This window comes from Nyctibius grandis, chromosome 1 (assembly GCF_013368605.1).
Source record: "Nyctibius grandis isolate bNycGra1 chromosome 1, bNycGra1.pri, whole genome shotgun sequence".
Lineage (NCBI taxonomy): Eukaryota > Metazoa > Chordata > Aves > Nyctibiiformes > Nyctibiidae > Nyctibius > Nyctibius grandis.
This window is the reverse complement of record NC_090658.1, coordinates 106,053,284-106,070,481: the sequence shown is the minus strand read 5'-3', so window position 1 is coordinate 106,070,481 and position 17,198 is coordinate 106,053,284. Positions and strand designations below refer to the sequence as shown.

Here is a 17,198-nt window from a genome sequence, read left to right as displayed (position 1 = left end):
TCTGCTCTCATTAGTGTAGCAAGGCCTTTAGTTGTTTTACTGCCTCATGTCATGTGGTTCTTCTATTTTTTTTTTTTTAATTGAAAAGTAAATCACAGGTAGAACATGGACAGGAAAAATAAGGTTGCCTCTTGGCCTCTTACATTCACAGTAGAACTGGATTAGTGATCTGGTGTGCTTGAGTTCATGTAGGGACAGTGGACTGCATGATGCTCTTTGCTCACCTTCTCTTACGGCTTCCACCTGCCAGCCTTAAACAGCCCCTGGTCCTGCCCTGCTGTTCGCAGTTGTTCCACCCTTCTTCCCAGGTGCAGCACAGCAGTGTTAGACACACACAAAACTCTGATGCTAGACTGAAATGCTGTTGCACCTGTGTTTTCTTAGTGGGGATCTTGAACTAATAAATTTTCTTGTTTATTTCTGGAAATTACTTCTCAAACTGCCATTGAAGTATACACTCAAATGGTTCGTTACTGGGCCTTTTGTTGGCAAAACTCAATTGAAACAATGTGATTTTGTTTAAAATTCCTTAAAATCCGGCTGATTGTTAACAAATTGCAATCTTATGTCTTATTGTGAGAGCAGAGACTGTCACACGGTTTGAAGGACACTTTTGTGTTAATGTTTTAATGTAAGCCATAACAAAATAAATGCATTTTTTCAATGTAATACATCCAGCCAGCACTTGATATATTCAATCTGCTTGTTTTGTAAAGAAAGTTAACTCTTCTGAACAGCAAACTATTAAGTTTGATAACTGAAAATGTAACTTTTATTTGTTTTTATCATGCATCGATGAGGAAATCTGTATTCTGAGATGTGGGATTTAACCCAGTACAACCAATATTTAGCTGGTTATTACATGTTTTGTTTTGTCACTCATTCAGTCACAGAATAAATCTTTGTCATGTGAAGCAGTGCCCATCAAACAGTAAAAACCTGGAGGTGACAGATACATTAATAAAACTGCTGTAAGGCTTAATGTAATTATTTTGTCATGTAGTTACTAATTTGCAAATCCCTGACAACTTCTTCGGAAATCCTGGATGTCCTTGCTGCTTTCCTCATATCACCTTTTGTATTTTGTTCAAATTATACCAGATATGCTTTCTCATACCCTTATCTTTTTCCAGTTATTGATCTGAGTGTTAATGTTTCCTATTCAATTTGCTAGAAGCATATCTTTTAGGCAGTGGTCTAGATGGATTCATATAAGAATCTGTCTAGTTGTCAGGATTCGATAATGAAGATAATAACAAAATTAAGCAAATGCATTGTTTAATATGATTTTGAACTTTGAAAATAAAAATACTTGTTTTCCCCTTGTCACCCACCTGGGAACAGCACAGTAAATGCAAGATATCTTTAGCCAGTAGTTACCACTTCTTGATGCCATTATGTTCTTCTACAGTGGCAGCTACTGTCTCTGGGACACCTTCCAAAGCCCTGTCCTTGGTGAGGTTTTCTCTTTATCACCTCTTCCCGCTATATGTTTGTGGTATCTGAGCTGGCTTTGTTCTGTACTCCAGGGACCCCAGGACAACATGTGTTGCCTCATGCCCGTTTCCCCTGCTCCACTCATACCAGCTCCTTTTCTGGTACTCTGATTTGTCTCAAGGACTTCCTTGGCTGCCCTACTCCCCCTTCTATAAGCACAGCCCCTCTCAGTGCCATTGCTATTTCTTTTTGCCTGGGAGACATTGAGAACACTGGGGAAATGAATAGAGTTGCTATTCGGGTAAAAACAGTTATCATCATCCATTCATTTCATTTGTGGATTGTGGCAAGTCCACTGATGTTATGCTGGGGACTTTGCGGGTAACCCCTGCCTGTTTGCTGGCTCCAACAAGAATCAGTAGGGTTCTTCTAAACGAATCCTGATCCACTCCTTGAAGCTTTCAAATTTAAGAGGGAGAGAACGAGTGTATTGACACCTACCCATTACACAGAAACAGGCATGAAAGTACCATGTATCTGAACATAGGGACCTACTCTGGCTTGGGTTAAAATTGGTATATCAATGAATTGGTGACTGTGGTAATGCAAAATTTTCTGTATAATTTTGAATACAAGCACTGTATTTTGCAGTCACTGTGATAAAGTGTGTAACTTTTATGTGGCTAATTGTCCTAAATGAAAAAGTCTGTATAAAAAATTGCTTTAGCTGCAGCTAGTGTTTCTAGGCAATTAAAATGCTCCTACAACTCAACAGTTCTTAATTCAAGTTCAGGGGAGCTTATTTAGTTATTAAAATCTTAGAGATTTGTTGTTCTTATAATCTTTGGAAATAGTGCTTAAGGATTTAGCTTCTGCTGCCCATGGTGAGAGAAGAGAAAAGCCAGTCATAAAGTAGATTTGGTAGGCTGAATTGCACTGGCGGAATATCTTTGTCTTGTACAGGACTGTATGTGAGTATGAGTAGGACATTTGTTTACATTCATGAATTTTACTCTGGTAAAGTAGTACTAATGAGCTACATATTAGGTTTATATATACTGAATTTAAAGCAAAGGCCACTTCTCTGTCTTGTTGGTATGCTTTCAATTCAGATTCTGGTCAACAAACGTGTTTGGCTGCTTGTGTTGTAGAGGTTTTCAAGAATGACTAAAATGCAGTTTCAGCCCATGCTTTGTATTACACACGTAGGACTGGAGTAAGTAGATACTATTCTCTGTTGTGTAATCAGCTTTTAGTGGCTGATGATCTGTTGTTGCATGCTTATAAATGCTGATCTCTGTACCAAGAATGGTATTCCTGTCCCATATGCTTCACTTACTTTGCTTTGTCAATTATTGCCTGTTACAGCCAGTATGTTATGCTTTGGAGCTGCGCATTCAGTCTTTAATGGGGTGGGGGGGAGTAACCTCATCTTGAAGTACCATTTTAAGGACCCAAATTTATGTGCTTTGAATATAAGCACATTTATGAAAAAAAAAATGCATCTGGATTTGAATATTATGCCCTTTCCAGCTAACTCTGAAAAGTTTTACTTAGTCACTTAAATATCTCAACAGTGTACTTCACAGTATACTGAAATGTATACTTGACTGGGGGAAGTGTGGACTGCAGCTGGGTCTAAAGATTCCTGCAGTCGTTCCTGTGCTTATGCAACTGTCATGTTAGGAAAAAAGTAAGCACCTTGGCTCTTAAACTCATTTTCTTTTGTTCTTTCCCCACCAAATCTGTGTACATCTTGGGTTTCTGCCAGGCCTTGAACATTCTTGGACTTCACCTGCCTCTGCAAGCTGCCGGTTCTCCTCCCCAAACAGGGGGAGACAAGTACAAACAAGTACAGCCTTTCCTCTAGCTCTCTTTACTCCACTCTACTGACACTGGTTTTGCCTTTTTTTTTTTTTTTTTTTTTCCCCCTCTGCCAGATTCTAGGCTACGTACTTAGTTCTCCTCTTTCTTGATCTCCTGCTGGCTTCACTGGTTGGCAAGTTCCTAGATTTCTTCCCTCCTCTGCATTTTAGTGCATCTTCCAACCTTCCTCACTGTGGGGTGATTCTGGAGTTTGCTTGTGGGGTCCTGTCTTTCTGCATTCAGCCTTTTCTCGAGCTGTTCTGCAATCATTAAGTGCAAATACCAGCACACTCTGATGTTTTATGGGCCAGAAGCACAAAGTTACATTCCTGTGTGTCTCTTTCTGAGTTTTTATTTAACTTTGCATCTTTTTGTGATGTGCACTCCCGCTTGGCAGTGTCTTCCTGTACTCACTGATAATCCTCCTTGGGCTGTTTTGTAAATCTACTATGTCTTTTTCTTTCAAATATTTCTTGAGACTCATTTCTGCAAAGATAACAAATTAAGTAGTTAGTTTAGGGTCAGTAAGCATGATTTTACTGTGAATGTGTCATCTTCAGTGCCATGCTAGTTACCATTTGTGGCTGTAGCCTTTTCTTCTGCAGCTGAGCCCCCAAAATGAAATTTTCACTGCTTAAGTCATGTTTTGCATCAGCTTTGTATGTAGGAGATTATGCAAGACACAAAAAAAGAGGGATGAAAACCTCTGTTCTGTTTCAAAAGCAAATGGAAAATTCATCAAATTTGACTGCTTCTATTTGGGTACATAACTTTACACTCAGATATGCAGATACTTAGGCAACTTTTACCTGTGTAATGATTTGAGAACCCATAGACAGTAGTTGCTGAATAGGCAAGCAAACTAATTTACTTGGGAAATCTAACCTTGCAGACGTGCATACTTAAAGGAATGTGACTTTAAAGTTCAAATTATGCTAAACTATTGAGTTTATGTTCATAATATATTTAGTATCTAATACTGTGAGATGCATAAAGGCACATAAGGTAGCTGATCTATGATACTTTCAATTAATAGTACTTCTGATTATGAATGAAATTAAATGTATATTTCAGTATAAGAAAAGACTAGATGCAAGATCAGTATTAAAGAAAAAAATATAATTTAGGTCATCTTTAGGTCTTCTCAAAATCTCCTCTTATCCCACTTAGCAAAACTGATACTCTTGTTGATATCAGCTGCTCCTGACTTGCTCACTTTTGTTGATGTGTGCTGTCTCCCTTCCTAAATCACCTGGGCAACTTTCTGTGGTGTACATTCCAAAAAAATTATTTTGAACCTCGAACAGTAAGTTTCTTAGAGCTAACATTTTAGCTCAACTATTCTGATTTTCTTTGGATCCTTACAGTAATCGATGGTGTGAACTAAATATAATATGGACCTGTCAAGGGATGATAATTTCTGTAAAAGGAATTGGCTTGCATTCGTTGTAAGAACTTGTCTGTTTTGTTTCTTTTTAATCCCACAGATGTATTTAGTGATTTTTCCAGAGGGGACTCGTTACAATCCAGAAATACCAAAAGTCATTGCAGATAGTCAATCATTTGCTGAAAAGGAAGGTAAGCAAAAAAAGTTTTGGAATCATTCTTTTGCTACAGTGTTAACATATGTTATATAAAATTGTTGTATAATATGAAGATGATCTTACCTTAACTGGACTATTAAGCCTGCCTGATTGATACTTAAAGGGTAGCCAGTGTTTCTCATACAACAGAGTAAGAATCAAGTAGCTTACATACAGACATTTCATGCATTTTACATTGTGCCAAGAGTATTAATTCTCAAGAAAGCTCTCTGTAGTTTCTGTCTATATCTGTGTATTTATGGACACTTCTTTTCTTGCTCCTTCAAGGACATAAAAAATTACCTATGCTGGATAAGGGCACTGTTCTATCTAAGTTGATGTTATAATCCAAATACAGTTGTTACTCAATATAAAGAATATTTTGCATAGATTGTTGTGCCTTAAAAGAAAAAGTCTTCCATCACTTCATTTTTAATTACTGTTAGTACTACTGTGGCTTTTTTGGTTTTGTTCCTCTCTCACCTTCTAGTCTCACCCTTCCTTGGTTGAACTTTATTCTGTAGTCACTTTGTTGGCGTCATCTCTATAACCACAGATGGAATTACTTCATCTCTGGAAAGGCTTGCAAAAAATCTAAGGGTCCCAAGCTTTTTCATTTTTCTCACATCATATGCACAATACACGTAAGCTTTTAAGTCCAACAGTTCAGTGAACATGTTTCCTGGTTTTGTTTTTTCCTGTTGACCAAAAGTGAAATAATTCACTCTGAAGGTAAACAAAGACTAACAGATAGGTCTGGTAAATTCATTTCTGTGACACACTGAAATGAATTCAGAAGTCTGTGAATCAGCCTGTTGATATCATCAAGCTATTACGTATTGTTAGCTCTTGTCCAAAAGGATATATGCTTTTCTTCTCCTCCTTGGGAAGAATGGAGTTTGTTTGCATGTATGAGCAGGAGAGCTTAAGTCATAATGTATTTATTCATCGCTTCAGTTTCCTGTCGGAAATGAAAGTCAAATGTTTCATTTAGGTTGGCAGTTCTTTGAGAGTTCAGAGGGGGTGTTTGATAGGGGTTTTTTTCTTCTCTCCTACTTTTTCAGGGAAAATAAAGGACTCTTGTCATTATTATTATTTTAATAAGCCTCTTAATTATATCTCTACAGTCTGCAAAACAGTAAAACACTGCTTTTGTGCTTTCAGAGCACCTGTTCGTTTCTTCTAGTGCTTTTCTATTAGGTATTGTTCTGCTTTTATTTTGTAAGGGTTACTCCTTTTAAAAACTCTAAAGACAAATATTAAACAGAAAGCTTCTCCTATTCTAGTGCAGAATCTTCTTGATCTGCTTTTCCCCAATGCTAAATTCTTTTGTTGTTGATCTCTCCTCAACTTTTTATATGGAGAATATGGGAAGCAGTGTGCATGGGACCCTTCTCCCCTGCATGTTCATGCAGAGTGGTATTGCTTGATCTAATGAACTAGAGCATCCCTTGCACAAGCATGCTGAGAAGCAGGGATGGCAGACACTGAAAGCTGCGTACCAAAGTATTCTGACAGCTAAGAGCCACAAGACACATACCAGTACAAGGCGCATATCAGTATGTTGGGGAGCTGCAAGGGTGGGGAACTCCGCGTGGCTGCTGGCAGGAGATGACGACGACTCCCCAGGGTCCCACCACGCCGCTGTGCAGCGGTGCGGGTCCCAGCTTGCGGCTTCCACCCGGCAGCCCCAGTGCCACCACAGTCCTGGCTGCTGGCCATGTGCTGGGGCTGCAGCGTGGGAGCCGTGACCAAATGCCTCACCAGCTGGTCGCGTGTAGATTGAGCGCTGGCTGCGCTCCTTGTAAGCGTGCGAGGGCTGTTATGTGACACTGCTGAGCTGAACTGAAAATGCACAATTGTATGCTTGTCTAAAAGAACCAGGAGGCTTCTTATTCCCTACAGTTTTAGGAAAGGTAGTAACGCTCAGTAGTTCTGCAAGGCAGAGGAATGAGAACGTAATGTAACTTATAGTTTAAAATTTGCACTTCATTCCTCACGGGGATATAAGAAGTCTGATAATTTAGTCTTGTTGTCTTAGTGTGTTTGTTACAGAGCACAGTGCTGCAGTGTTGGTTTTACAGACACGTAGGGGAATTTTTTTGGTGGTTTTATACCTTGAAATGTAAGCTTTATAATTTTTTTCCTACATTTTTGCACAATTTTATGTTGAGAAAGTAGTGCAAATGTAATATTGGAAAAAGTGGTTTAATTAAGAAGAATTAAACTTCAAATTGATGTTAGGACCAGAGATACTGAACCAGAAGATAACAAAGCTATAGCTGAACAAAGCTATTCCTACAGCACAAGCATAACTCATGTTTATTATGCTGTCTGAAATACGGTTTTTGACATAAGTGTGTGTATATGTTTTAGTAGTTTTGCAGAGAGGAAGTGTGGAAAGATTCTCATAACCAAATTAAATATTTCTTCCTCTACTCTCAAAGATCTAAGAATGTGACAGCATGTGTTTTGCCCCTAATCTCCTGAGCTTTCGCCTTCCAACTTCCAAAATTTAAGTATCTAGTCAGTAATCTTAGCTTAGAGTTTGCTTTAGTTCTCCATTGTACGGGAGTAGTCAGCTAATGTGACTCCTGTCTTCAAAATCTGGTGCATTCATTCAGTTGACTTACACATTGATGACCCCTTTTAGGCTCTAATCTATTAGTTTAGGCTTCTTAAAAGTGCAGTGATTCTTCCACACTAGTTAGTGGGCTTGAGTTGCTGAGTCCAGGGAATTATAATATGTAGGTGGCACTCGCATTTTCATAGGGATTTAACTCTAATCGTGTCATATTGTTAGAAGTGGTAATTTTTATTTTAGGTATTTATTTCCAACTGTAAATCTGTTAAGGCTGGGTCTTTTTAATGGTACTGGACTATAGGACAAAATTTGTGTAAAACCCACAAAGTACACGATTGTTATTTTTTGTACCAGCTTCTGGTATAAAATTTGTTCCATTTGTATCTTTCCTATATATATTTTTTTTTCTGATCATCTTGTAGTAGTGAGACCTCTATGTTTCAAACAACCACAAATTTCTCAGGTTTCGTAGACTATGAGTTTTATCCAAATGTTAAGAAATGGCATTTTAAAAATTTGAAAATAAATAGGAATAATCCAAAGCCCTCCTACTCCTAATGTTACTAACTCTGAAAAGTCAAAGCAAAGGGGGTAAGAAGCTTGTTAAATTTAACTCGTCTTGCTTTTGCTGAATGAAGACAAAACAATCTTCCCTGGTGAAAGGCATTTATGGAATTTTGTATTAACGTTTGATTGCTAACAAAGGTCATGTAATCAAGCAAATGTTTCAGGTATTCATTTATTATCTCGCGTGTTTTTATGCAGAAAAGTTGCAAATGTAAATGTTTTTTAATGCTAAGTTTATCTTGACTAGTATCATGCTTTCTGCTAAGATGTTTGTACGTGCAGGATATGCTTATCTCAAAATTGCTTTTACAGGTCATGTAAAAAAGAGGTATTTCAACTGAGCTAATCGAAAATGTTTCCCTTCTAGATCTTGGCATTGATTTTAGATTGTATTTTAAAGCAATCTGAAGTATTTAATATCCATAAATGTTATTTGGAACTGTCTCTTAAAGAAAATTGCTGTTGGTGATATTTTTTCCACACGCTTTCATGTAAGCAGGCTTGATGTAAAAGTGCACAGTGAGGTGTGGAAAGGAGAATATAATTTTTAAAAAGAGGGGGGGTAACCTTGAGTAGCATTTGAGAGACGTGCCATTAGGATGAAGAAAGGATTTCTGTTATTAAAAGCCATCCTTAGGAAATTAAGTTTAGGAAAGCAAGAAGCTACTACGTACTCTTCTTGAGGGGATTACTTGCATTTCTTGTGCTTCAGTTCATGGTAACAGAAAACACTTTTTACAAGAGCATGCAATTTTTTAATACTATCATCAGCTGAGTCCTATTTATGTAAATCGATGGAATACTAGCATACAAATGGGTGAGCTCTCCCACCATATGTCATTTTATAAGTCTAACTCTGGACTCTGGTTTCAGTAAGTAAGGCTTCAATCACTGGGAGCATTCCAGAAGGCTGATGGGAACTCAGTCTTGGGCAAGTACTTGGGACCTCCCAGGTAACTGCAAAGTTTACAGTCTAATATTCCTGCACACGCATACACACAAAAAAGGAAAAGTAAGGAAAGAATGATCTAATTGGTATTGAAATCCATTAATTGTTTTTCACCCTGCTTTCAGTCTTTGTGTCAAGTAACATGTTTTTATAGGGGAAAAAACGTTCTGACATCCACTTTCAGTGCTCACATAACTTGTTGATGAGATGTGGTAATGCAAATGTAATACACGTAGGGTATTCTTAATTTAGAGCTTTTTTTATTGTTTTCATTTAAAAATGTGATGTGTGCACATGTCAGGGGTGCAAATATGACTAATGGAGTCCAGGTCTGAAAATGTAGGTGGTCTGTCTCCACTGAACAGCTCTGTGAGTTTTTGGCATGGATGAAGGGAAGAGAGATCTTCTCCACAAAGTTGTACTCTGCTATTGTATATGTAACTTCACCCTGAGAGGTTAGGTAAATGATGTTTTGTTTGGTGATTTTTATTCTTTTGTGTTTAAATGAAAAATTCAGTTCTATAGACATTAATGATTTGGGCCTTTGTACTTCCCAAACTAAAACTTTATTTCATTCAGTTTTCTTGCAGACTTTCTGAAGTAATTCTCCATCTTACTATAGTAAAGAGATGATATTCGAAGTACCATTGCTCACCGTATTCAGATTTTCACATTATTTTCATATTTTTTTAATGTCTGTTTGTCATTTAAAAGTTAGCTAACATAGAAGATATAGCATTTTAAGGTAGAGTATTACATATTAGACATCTAGTTTGTTTTCTTTGGCATTCAAAATAAAATCTCATGACCTCAAATACTTTGACAGAGAGTCCTAACTTAGTATTGCACAACATCAAAAACAGTTTAAGCACAGTGTGTTTTGTGAATTGGATGCAGGCAGCTTGCCAAGGTAACTATACTGTAACTACTTGGGTTTAAATTCTGTTATGTTGATTTTAGCAAAGATCATCAAGTAATTGTAAGAATGTGCTTAATGTTTTTTATAAAACAGATTCTTCAAAAGGATGTGCTGAACTCCTGTTGTTGCTGCATGTTTTTCATCTACTGAAGTGTTTGAATAATGGATTCTGGACTTTCTTTATTGATTTTAATTAGATGCGTACTCATTCTGTACTTAAACCTTCAAAAGTTCACTGGTAGCACATGGAGTAAGAGGGGCTTACTGTACAGCTGCACCTCACAGATTGTCACTGACCATCTTCATTACCAAAACTTGCAATGGATTCAAAAAACTCAGCACCAAGTAGTCTTAGATACCTAAATTAATTTGTCTAGATGATTCAGTTCTCCCTGAAGCCTGTTTTCCCTTTTTTCTTCCCCACAGTAATAGTTTGGTTGAGGGGAAGATGAGTTGGGCAGGGAAGGAATGACAGTGTTTTTAGAATATGTTTGGGAATTTGGATCAACAAGAGTTGTGTTGAGTGGAATGTCCACACTAATATAATTGCTGACACAACACTAGAATATTCAGTGCTTCATTTACAGAGTAAACATTTGGAAACATAACATAACTAGCTGTTTGATGTAACAGTTCACAAGCTAAGAAAACACTACCACCATGTTATGCTTCAAAATATTTACATGATCCATATAACATTTTGCATAGACAGTTATCACTATTGCCGGTAAAGGTTAGAACAATGACTTCAGAAGGAGTGCTAGATCACCTTTTATCTCTGTGTTCAGACAAGGAGATTCTTAGCAAATATTAAGAAATCAAGGTAATTATTTATACTGAAATTTTCAACTGTAAGAATGATAGAGCAGTTCAGAAACTAGCATTATCTTACAGTGTTCAGTAGATATTTTCATAATTTTAGATCAAAGTATGCTTTGCCCAACAAGGGACAGAAGTTCAGTACAAAATCGGGACATAATATCTTTTGAATTGATTTTGCAAGCAGAGAGATATCAAAAGCAGTACCCACAATACTTTGCTTTAGAAAAATTTCTGCTTCATTTATCAGGAACCAATAGCACCAATGGGTGGTTCTTTAAAAATGGACTGAAGAGTAAGCCAATGAAAAATAAGGCTAGAAACGAATAATTGCAATTTTATTCTGATACTTCTCATTGAGAAAGATACGTATCTTATAGCAAAATAGTGAAAATTTTTGCACAATATGCTTTTTTTTCCTAGAAGCACTTTTAAGTAAGTGTGGAAGAGCTATGTTGAGATCATGAAAAGCTTTGGGTTGGTTTTGTTTGTTCTCATTTTGAAAGTCATTGTATGTTAAAATTCAGGAAATAGAATAAAGTTTATACTTTTGAGTGCAGAGTACTTTTATGTTCTTAAGTATGTTCTAGGTGGAAGTGGTCAGCTGAAGCAAACATGGATGTGAAATACTGTTGTTAAGACTTGTGAAGTACTGTTAAACCTGATATTCTTGTGTCCTTATTGTACCAATCTCTGTGTCTCGGTGTGGATGGTTAATGACAACAGTTTATTTCTGTGGCTATGGATTTGTTAGTAGCCAAGTCACTTGTAATAGGTTATTCGCAGGGAAACAGAAGATTTCCTCCTTGCTGTGGGTTCTCGGTGCTGTATTTTCCCCCTCCCTGCTTCGTTTTTCTGCTGGGTTGGTGAGTTGAATCAGCTGGTGGGAGGGGGGTGCCAGAGCAGTACAAGGTTAGCAGCAGGAATGAGCAAGCGGAAAAGAGCAGTAAGAGAAATGACTGCAAGGATAAAGTGGAATGTCCCATTTTCTGTAGCAGCAAGTCATTGCAGTGGGCTGAAGCTGTCTTGAGTCTAACTGCTTTCCCCTGTCCTTCCCCGAAGTGAGGACCCTCAGAGTAACCATATCTAACGTCCCTGAATATGCCGTTAGGAGAAGGAAGCAAAAGCAGGGAAAGCTAGAATCTATAGCAGAAAATAACAAAATGTATTGACATTTCTGATAGCATGGTAGCTTTGGAGAAATGTAGCGTCCTGTTTAAGCATATGTAGTTTAAGACAACCACTTTTTGTTACCATGGGGCAGTATTAGGATTCAGTATGTTGACAAAATTGGCTTGTTCTTTGGAAGTAAAATGCCAGATGATCATTAGGCGTGCTTAAAATTATCAATGCTTATGCCTCACCTACCAAATCTGTTTCTGATACAGAATTCCAGGAGGCGATGTCCTGTGCATTTAGTATCTCTTAGTTAATTTTCTCTTTTTTTTTTACCTCATTTGAACAAACATAAACAGTAAAGAGAAGTGCTGTTTCATTGCTTATGAGCCACATTAAAACCCTCACTGTTTCTAAAGCAGGAGCTATATAAAGGACTCAGCAGCCTTTTTGTCATTAATATCCTTTAGGATTTCTGTTCATCTTGTGCATGTGCTCAGTAGAGCGTATGCAGTGTACACATGCACGCATGCTCTCTCTCAGCTGAGAATTGAGATTAAGGATAAACCTTTGTGATTTTGAGTTGAGGTGCTGACGTTCCTTGGCATGATGTTCCTTTTGTGAATGTAGTCCAGTTTACTTTCAAACACTGTAATTTTTTTTTCCTCTCTAGGACTTGCTGTATTAAAGCATGTGCTAACACCACGCGTGAAGGCAACTCATGTAGCCATTGACACAATGAAAGACTATCTGGATGCAGTGTATGATGTGACTGTAGCTTATGAAGGTACTGTGGACCACAAAGGGCAAAGAAAACTGGCACCATCTATGACAGGTGAGTTGAGGTATATTAGACATGCTATAGCCATATACTATGTAATATACAGAACCAACTTCAGGTGCTTTGTGGTGTCCTGAAGATAATCTCCACAGTGCTTCAGCCATCTCACCAATGCCATAGGGCATTGTTCATCAGTGACTAGGCTTTACAGTAGTTACCTGTGACATTCCTGTCCTCCCCTTCCCTATTCCATGCAGAGAATATTTCTGTAGTCAAATTCTGCATACAAGTGCTTTTGGAGTTAAAATGAACTTGGGGTCGTAGGCAGCAGGTGCCGTTTACCTTCATGTTTCTTCTAGCACTGGGATTTGACATCATCATAAATTCTCTCCCTCTGCTGTGCTACATATGTGTACATGTGATGTAATTGCTGACATACATGTATTTTGAAGGGAAAATGTGTAGTAATTTTATTTTACTGGCAATTTTTCAAATTGCTGCACATACCCAGTAACCTTACAAACACTTAGCAGCATTTTATGCAAGTGGGCTTTACTTGCTGTAGCATTTTAAACCACCTACAACGCCTTAAGAGAATGGGGTAAATCCATTGCCTGTTCTTTGAGTAATCTAACCAAAAAGTAAGTTCTGGGATTTTTTGTTGGGGGAAACTGTGGGACAGAGAGCTTCAGGGTTTGCTGGTTTGATTGTGCTTGGTGGTGGATTTTTTTTTTTATGTAATTAATTTATCTGCACAATCAATGGAGGGGCAGACGTCATTTTTTCTTTCCAGTTGTAGTGGATGTGTTACTCAGCTGTATCTGTGCACAACTGTCTGTTGCTAGTTGTCTCAAATTGGTACTTCTGAGTATTTTGCACGACTGATACCAAGGGGGACAAAAAGCCACAGTAGTTCCACAGAGCTGTTCAGACTTTTGGGCAAGGGATCAGTGTTGGGTGAGGGACCTGCAGGGAACTTCTTAGCTAACTCCCTGCTCCTTGGCTGGCCCATGTCACTGTGGCACTGGGACTTGTTCCTTCTGCTGCTAAAAATAGTTCATAGTGAGGCTGTTTCCATGTCACTTCATTATTGGGTGTAACTCCTTGAGGTGGTGTGAAGTTTGCATGAACTCCTCGCAGGTGTTAGTTGCTTAGAAGTTCTGGAATTGCCTATTTTTACACTTTCACCCTATTTAAAATTTTTCTGGATAGGTGAGCAACAAAACTGTTAATAGCTTGTATTAACACTTACGTTGTACTGTAAGGTCTTAGGATGGTTTTATTTTATGCATGTTTTGTTCCCAACAGGAATTTTTTGTGGCTAAATATCAAAAGCACATTTTATAATTTAACATTTTTTAGTTATAATTTCCTTTTGAATTGATTTTACAGATTTTTGTGATTTAAAGTTTTGAGGGTTTTTTTAAATACCTTATGACCCTCTTATAGACTACCTTGAAGACTGGCAGCCTCCTTCTTGTCCTGTCACCCAACCCTTTTCAAGACCCCCTTCAAAACAAATAGGTTCGTTTCCCCTTCCCTGCAGCATATCTTGTTTTGTGACTTAATTGTTAAGCAGTTTCAACCATTCTCATGCTGGATTTCTCACTGCCTGATGGTTAATTAAACTATTAAAATGTCATTACCTAATGATAAGATGGCAAACGTTCAAATTCCTTATAAGACCTCTTCACCTATTGAACCTTCCAGTTTGCATGAAGCATGATATAATTATGGAAAGGGATCCAACGAACTGAATTTCCCTGTTGGCTGTTTCTTATGTCCGGTGTCAAGTGGTGACCAGATGGTTTGGGGTGGCTACTCCGCACCCAGCCTTTTGGAGACTCCACAGGAGGCAGTCCAGGCGTATCCTTCAGCCACCCATAGCGTTACGGCTGGAGTAATTACTGTCTCAGCCTTGGCTAAACGTAAAGGCGTAAAGCAGAAAGAAGTGCAGCCAACTGGTTGTTACCCATTACAGAGCAGATAAATGAAATGTCCATCCAGGGCATTCCACGCTATTGTGGCAGTCACATGTATTCCATATAATATAAATTATGTAGATTAAGGACACTTTATAAATTACAGTGTGGAACATAGTTGTCATTCTTTTAGGCCCTCCAGACGCAAAGTGGAAGAAAAACAATTTCTGTTCAGGAGGTCAGGATCATTTCACTATTTGTTATACAGAAATCCAACAATTGGTCTGTTCAGGAATATTAACAAGAATTGAATTACATGTAATGCATTTGAGATTTTTTAGCATTATTGCTCTTTTACAGTACTAAAATGAGTTATAAAATGCCTTTTTCATGTGTGCATTTCATTTGAACATTTTGTATTTGTGTCAGTGCTGAATGAGAATTTTGTGTTTCATTCTCATCGGAATAAAATGGCAGTGAAATCTTGGTCATTTTTAAAAGATAAGGTTGACATGTCTTTTTCAATCTAGCAACTCTGATTGAAATTTATTGCATGGAAAACAAACTTCTGATAAACACAACTTTACTTGAGGACTGTGTTTCCCATAGTATGACATTTCCCATGTGAATGAAATCTGAATTCCACACAGATATAATGTTTCTTGAAATGCATTTTACTTTCAGTTCTATAAATCGCAGTTCCTCAGAAGAGCCTGTCCCACTTGTGGAAAAGCCATACTTACCCAGGGATGTGATCAGCTCTTGACTGCTGTCTCCAGTAGTAAACAGCGCAGGTTAAAAGGAACATTTTAGTGACTGTGGGTAGTACTACCATGCTTTATCTGAGAAATTGTGTTAGTAAACTGTAAATGGGAAAAAAATTCTGAAGAAATTAATTGCATTTTAAATTTTGTAATATAGAACTCTTAGTGTAAATAGCTTTTATTAGCAAAATTGGGGTTTTTTTTTTCAGTCCAGCAAGCTTAAATCTCATAATGTTGACTTGCTCAACAGGATGAAAACAAAGTATAGTATGGTAGCAACTGGAAAATAGACATTCACCATCCTTTCTGCATTGGTGCTTTGAGAAGAACAGTGTATGCCAGGCACACCTGATAACATTGTACCTTTTTAGAGCAGGCAAATTCTTATAGTATATCCTTTCAAATGTGTTGAACTTTTTGTCACTATTTATGCATTTTAATGTTTTGTTGGCACTTTCCAGCTGCAAGTTGTTTGTTTTAGAAGACATCAAATTTGATTAGGCTTAGACAGAACCTAAGATTATACTAGCTTTAGATAGGGATATTGCTTTCCGCTGTTGCTATTTCTTCATATCCAGTTGTGACCAAAGGATGCAATTTTTTTCCTACCATTTATTCATTATTCATTCCTTTTCATTCCAACAAGTTTGGATCTTGGTACGTTTCCAGTGGAAGCTTGTCCTGCACATGGCAGACTTTCCAAAGAATAGCAATTTCTCAGAGATTTCTCCCCTTTTACTACTGGAGATGGTTTGTCCAGATCATTAATGACAGAATGTGATGGTCCTGCTTAGGGAGGATCATGATGCTAGACAGTATTTATTTGTGATCATTAGAATAAGATGCAAATAATGGTATGGGCACTGCGGCACAGCTGAAGTGCATCTCAGGTACTAAATTCTGGAAGAACCATTTAGAAGGGAAAAGGAGGAGGAGAGAAACTCTTGTGTTGGATTGCTTGGTATTGTTTTACTACACTGTCATTAAGTAAAAAGTAGAAATAAGCTTGGAAAGAAAGAATGAGAACCTAGTTTTCCCCCTTCTGAATGAGTATCCTAAGTGTTCACATCCAGCTTTGCCTGGTGTTAAGGGGCAGGTCTTGTGGGACATGGGAACTGGTGTCATTATTGCACCTGAAATACCATTATGTACACATCTACGTCTTTATTATTCTGCCTGAAGGCTTTAACCAGATGGTATTTATCTGGCCATTGTAGATGAGTGTGTGAAATAGCAGCATGTGACAATGATAAACACTGAATAAAAATAGCAAGTACGTGTAGACTCTGTCTTAAAGAAATCAGAGGCATTCCTGAGAATCATTGACTCTGCTGTATATCAATTCCAGAACAAACACTTTGAAAGCATGTGTATGTGTGCATTTCTGAAAATCTGTACATCACTTTGATCGGTATAATTTGAGGAGGTCAGACTGGCCCAGCTTCCCTAGGGGAAACTACACTTTACCAAATGCTTGCACTTCTGTTAGGACCCAGTTAGACAGTGAAGTACAGGACAATAGAAAATAAACTGGAGCAATAGAAACCAGTCTTGATCTGGACTGTGGCCAAATTTGATCACATCCATTGTCTTTCAAGGCCCAAAGAACGATAACAAGCACGTGCTTATAGATATGTTGAAAGAATTAAAAAAATAAATGAATAAACTGATAAACAGTAACAGGAATGTAAAACAGTCTATAAGTAAGATTTATAGTGATGAAATGACTAATAATCTGTTCAGATCTCTGCTAGTTGTCATGTTCTTATTGCATGAAAGAATATTAAAAAGTAAATGGCAATTATTTTAGAGCAAACAAAGAAAGGATGTAGATTAGAACTGAGGCTGGACATTGGCATTGGTGAAATTTGCATCAAGTGTGGGATGGCTT

The 17,198-nt window shown here is 37.7% G+C and overlaps 1 protein-coding gene across 2 annotated transcripts in view; it reads left to right on the top strand.

The window, feature by feature from the left end:
• Window positions 1–17,198, top strand: part of AGPAT5 (1-acylglycerol-3-phosphate O-acyltransferase 5) — a 57,479-nt gene that overhangs the window by 26,610 nt on the left and 13,671 nt on the right. For both annotated transcript variants that reach the window (XM_068414056.1, XM_068414064.1), the window contains exons 5-6: window positions 4,791–4,881; window positions 12,514–12,675. In XM_068414056.1, coding sequence (XP_068270157.1) covers window positions 4,791–4,881; window positions 12,514–12,675 — 253 coding nt within the window. The remainder of the gene's footprint in view (window positions 1–4,790; window positions 4,882–12,513; window positions 12,676–17,198) is intronic.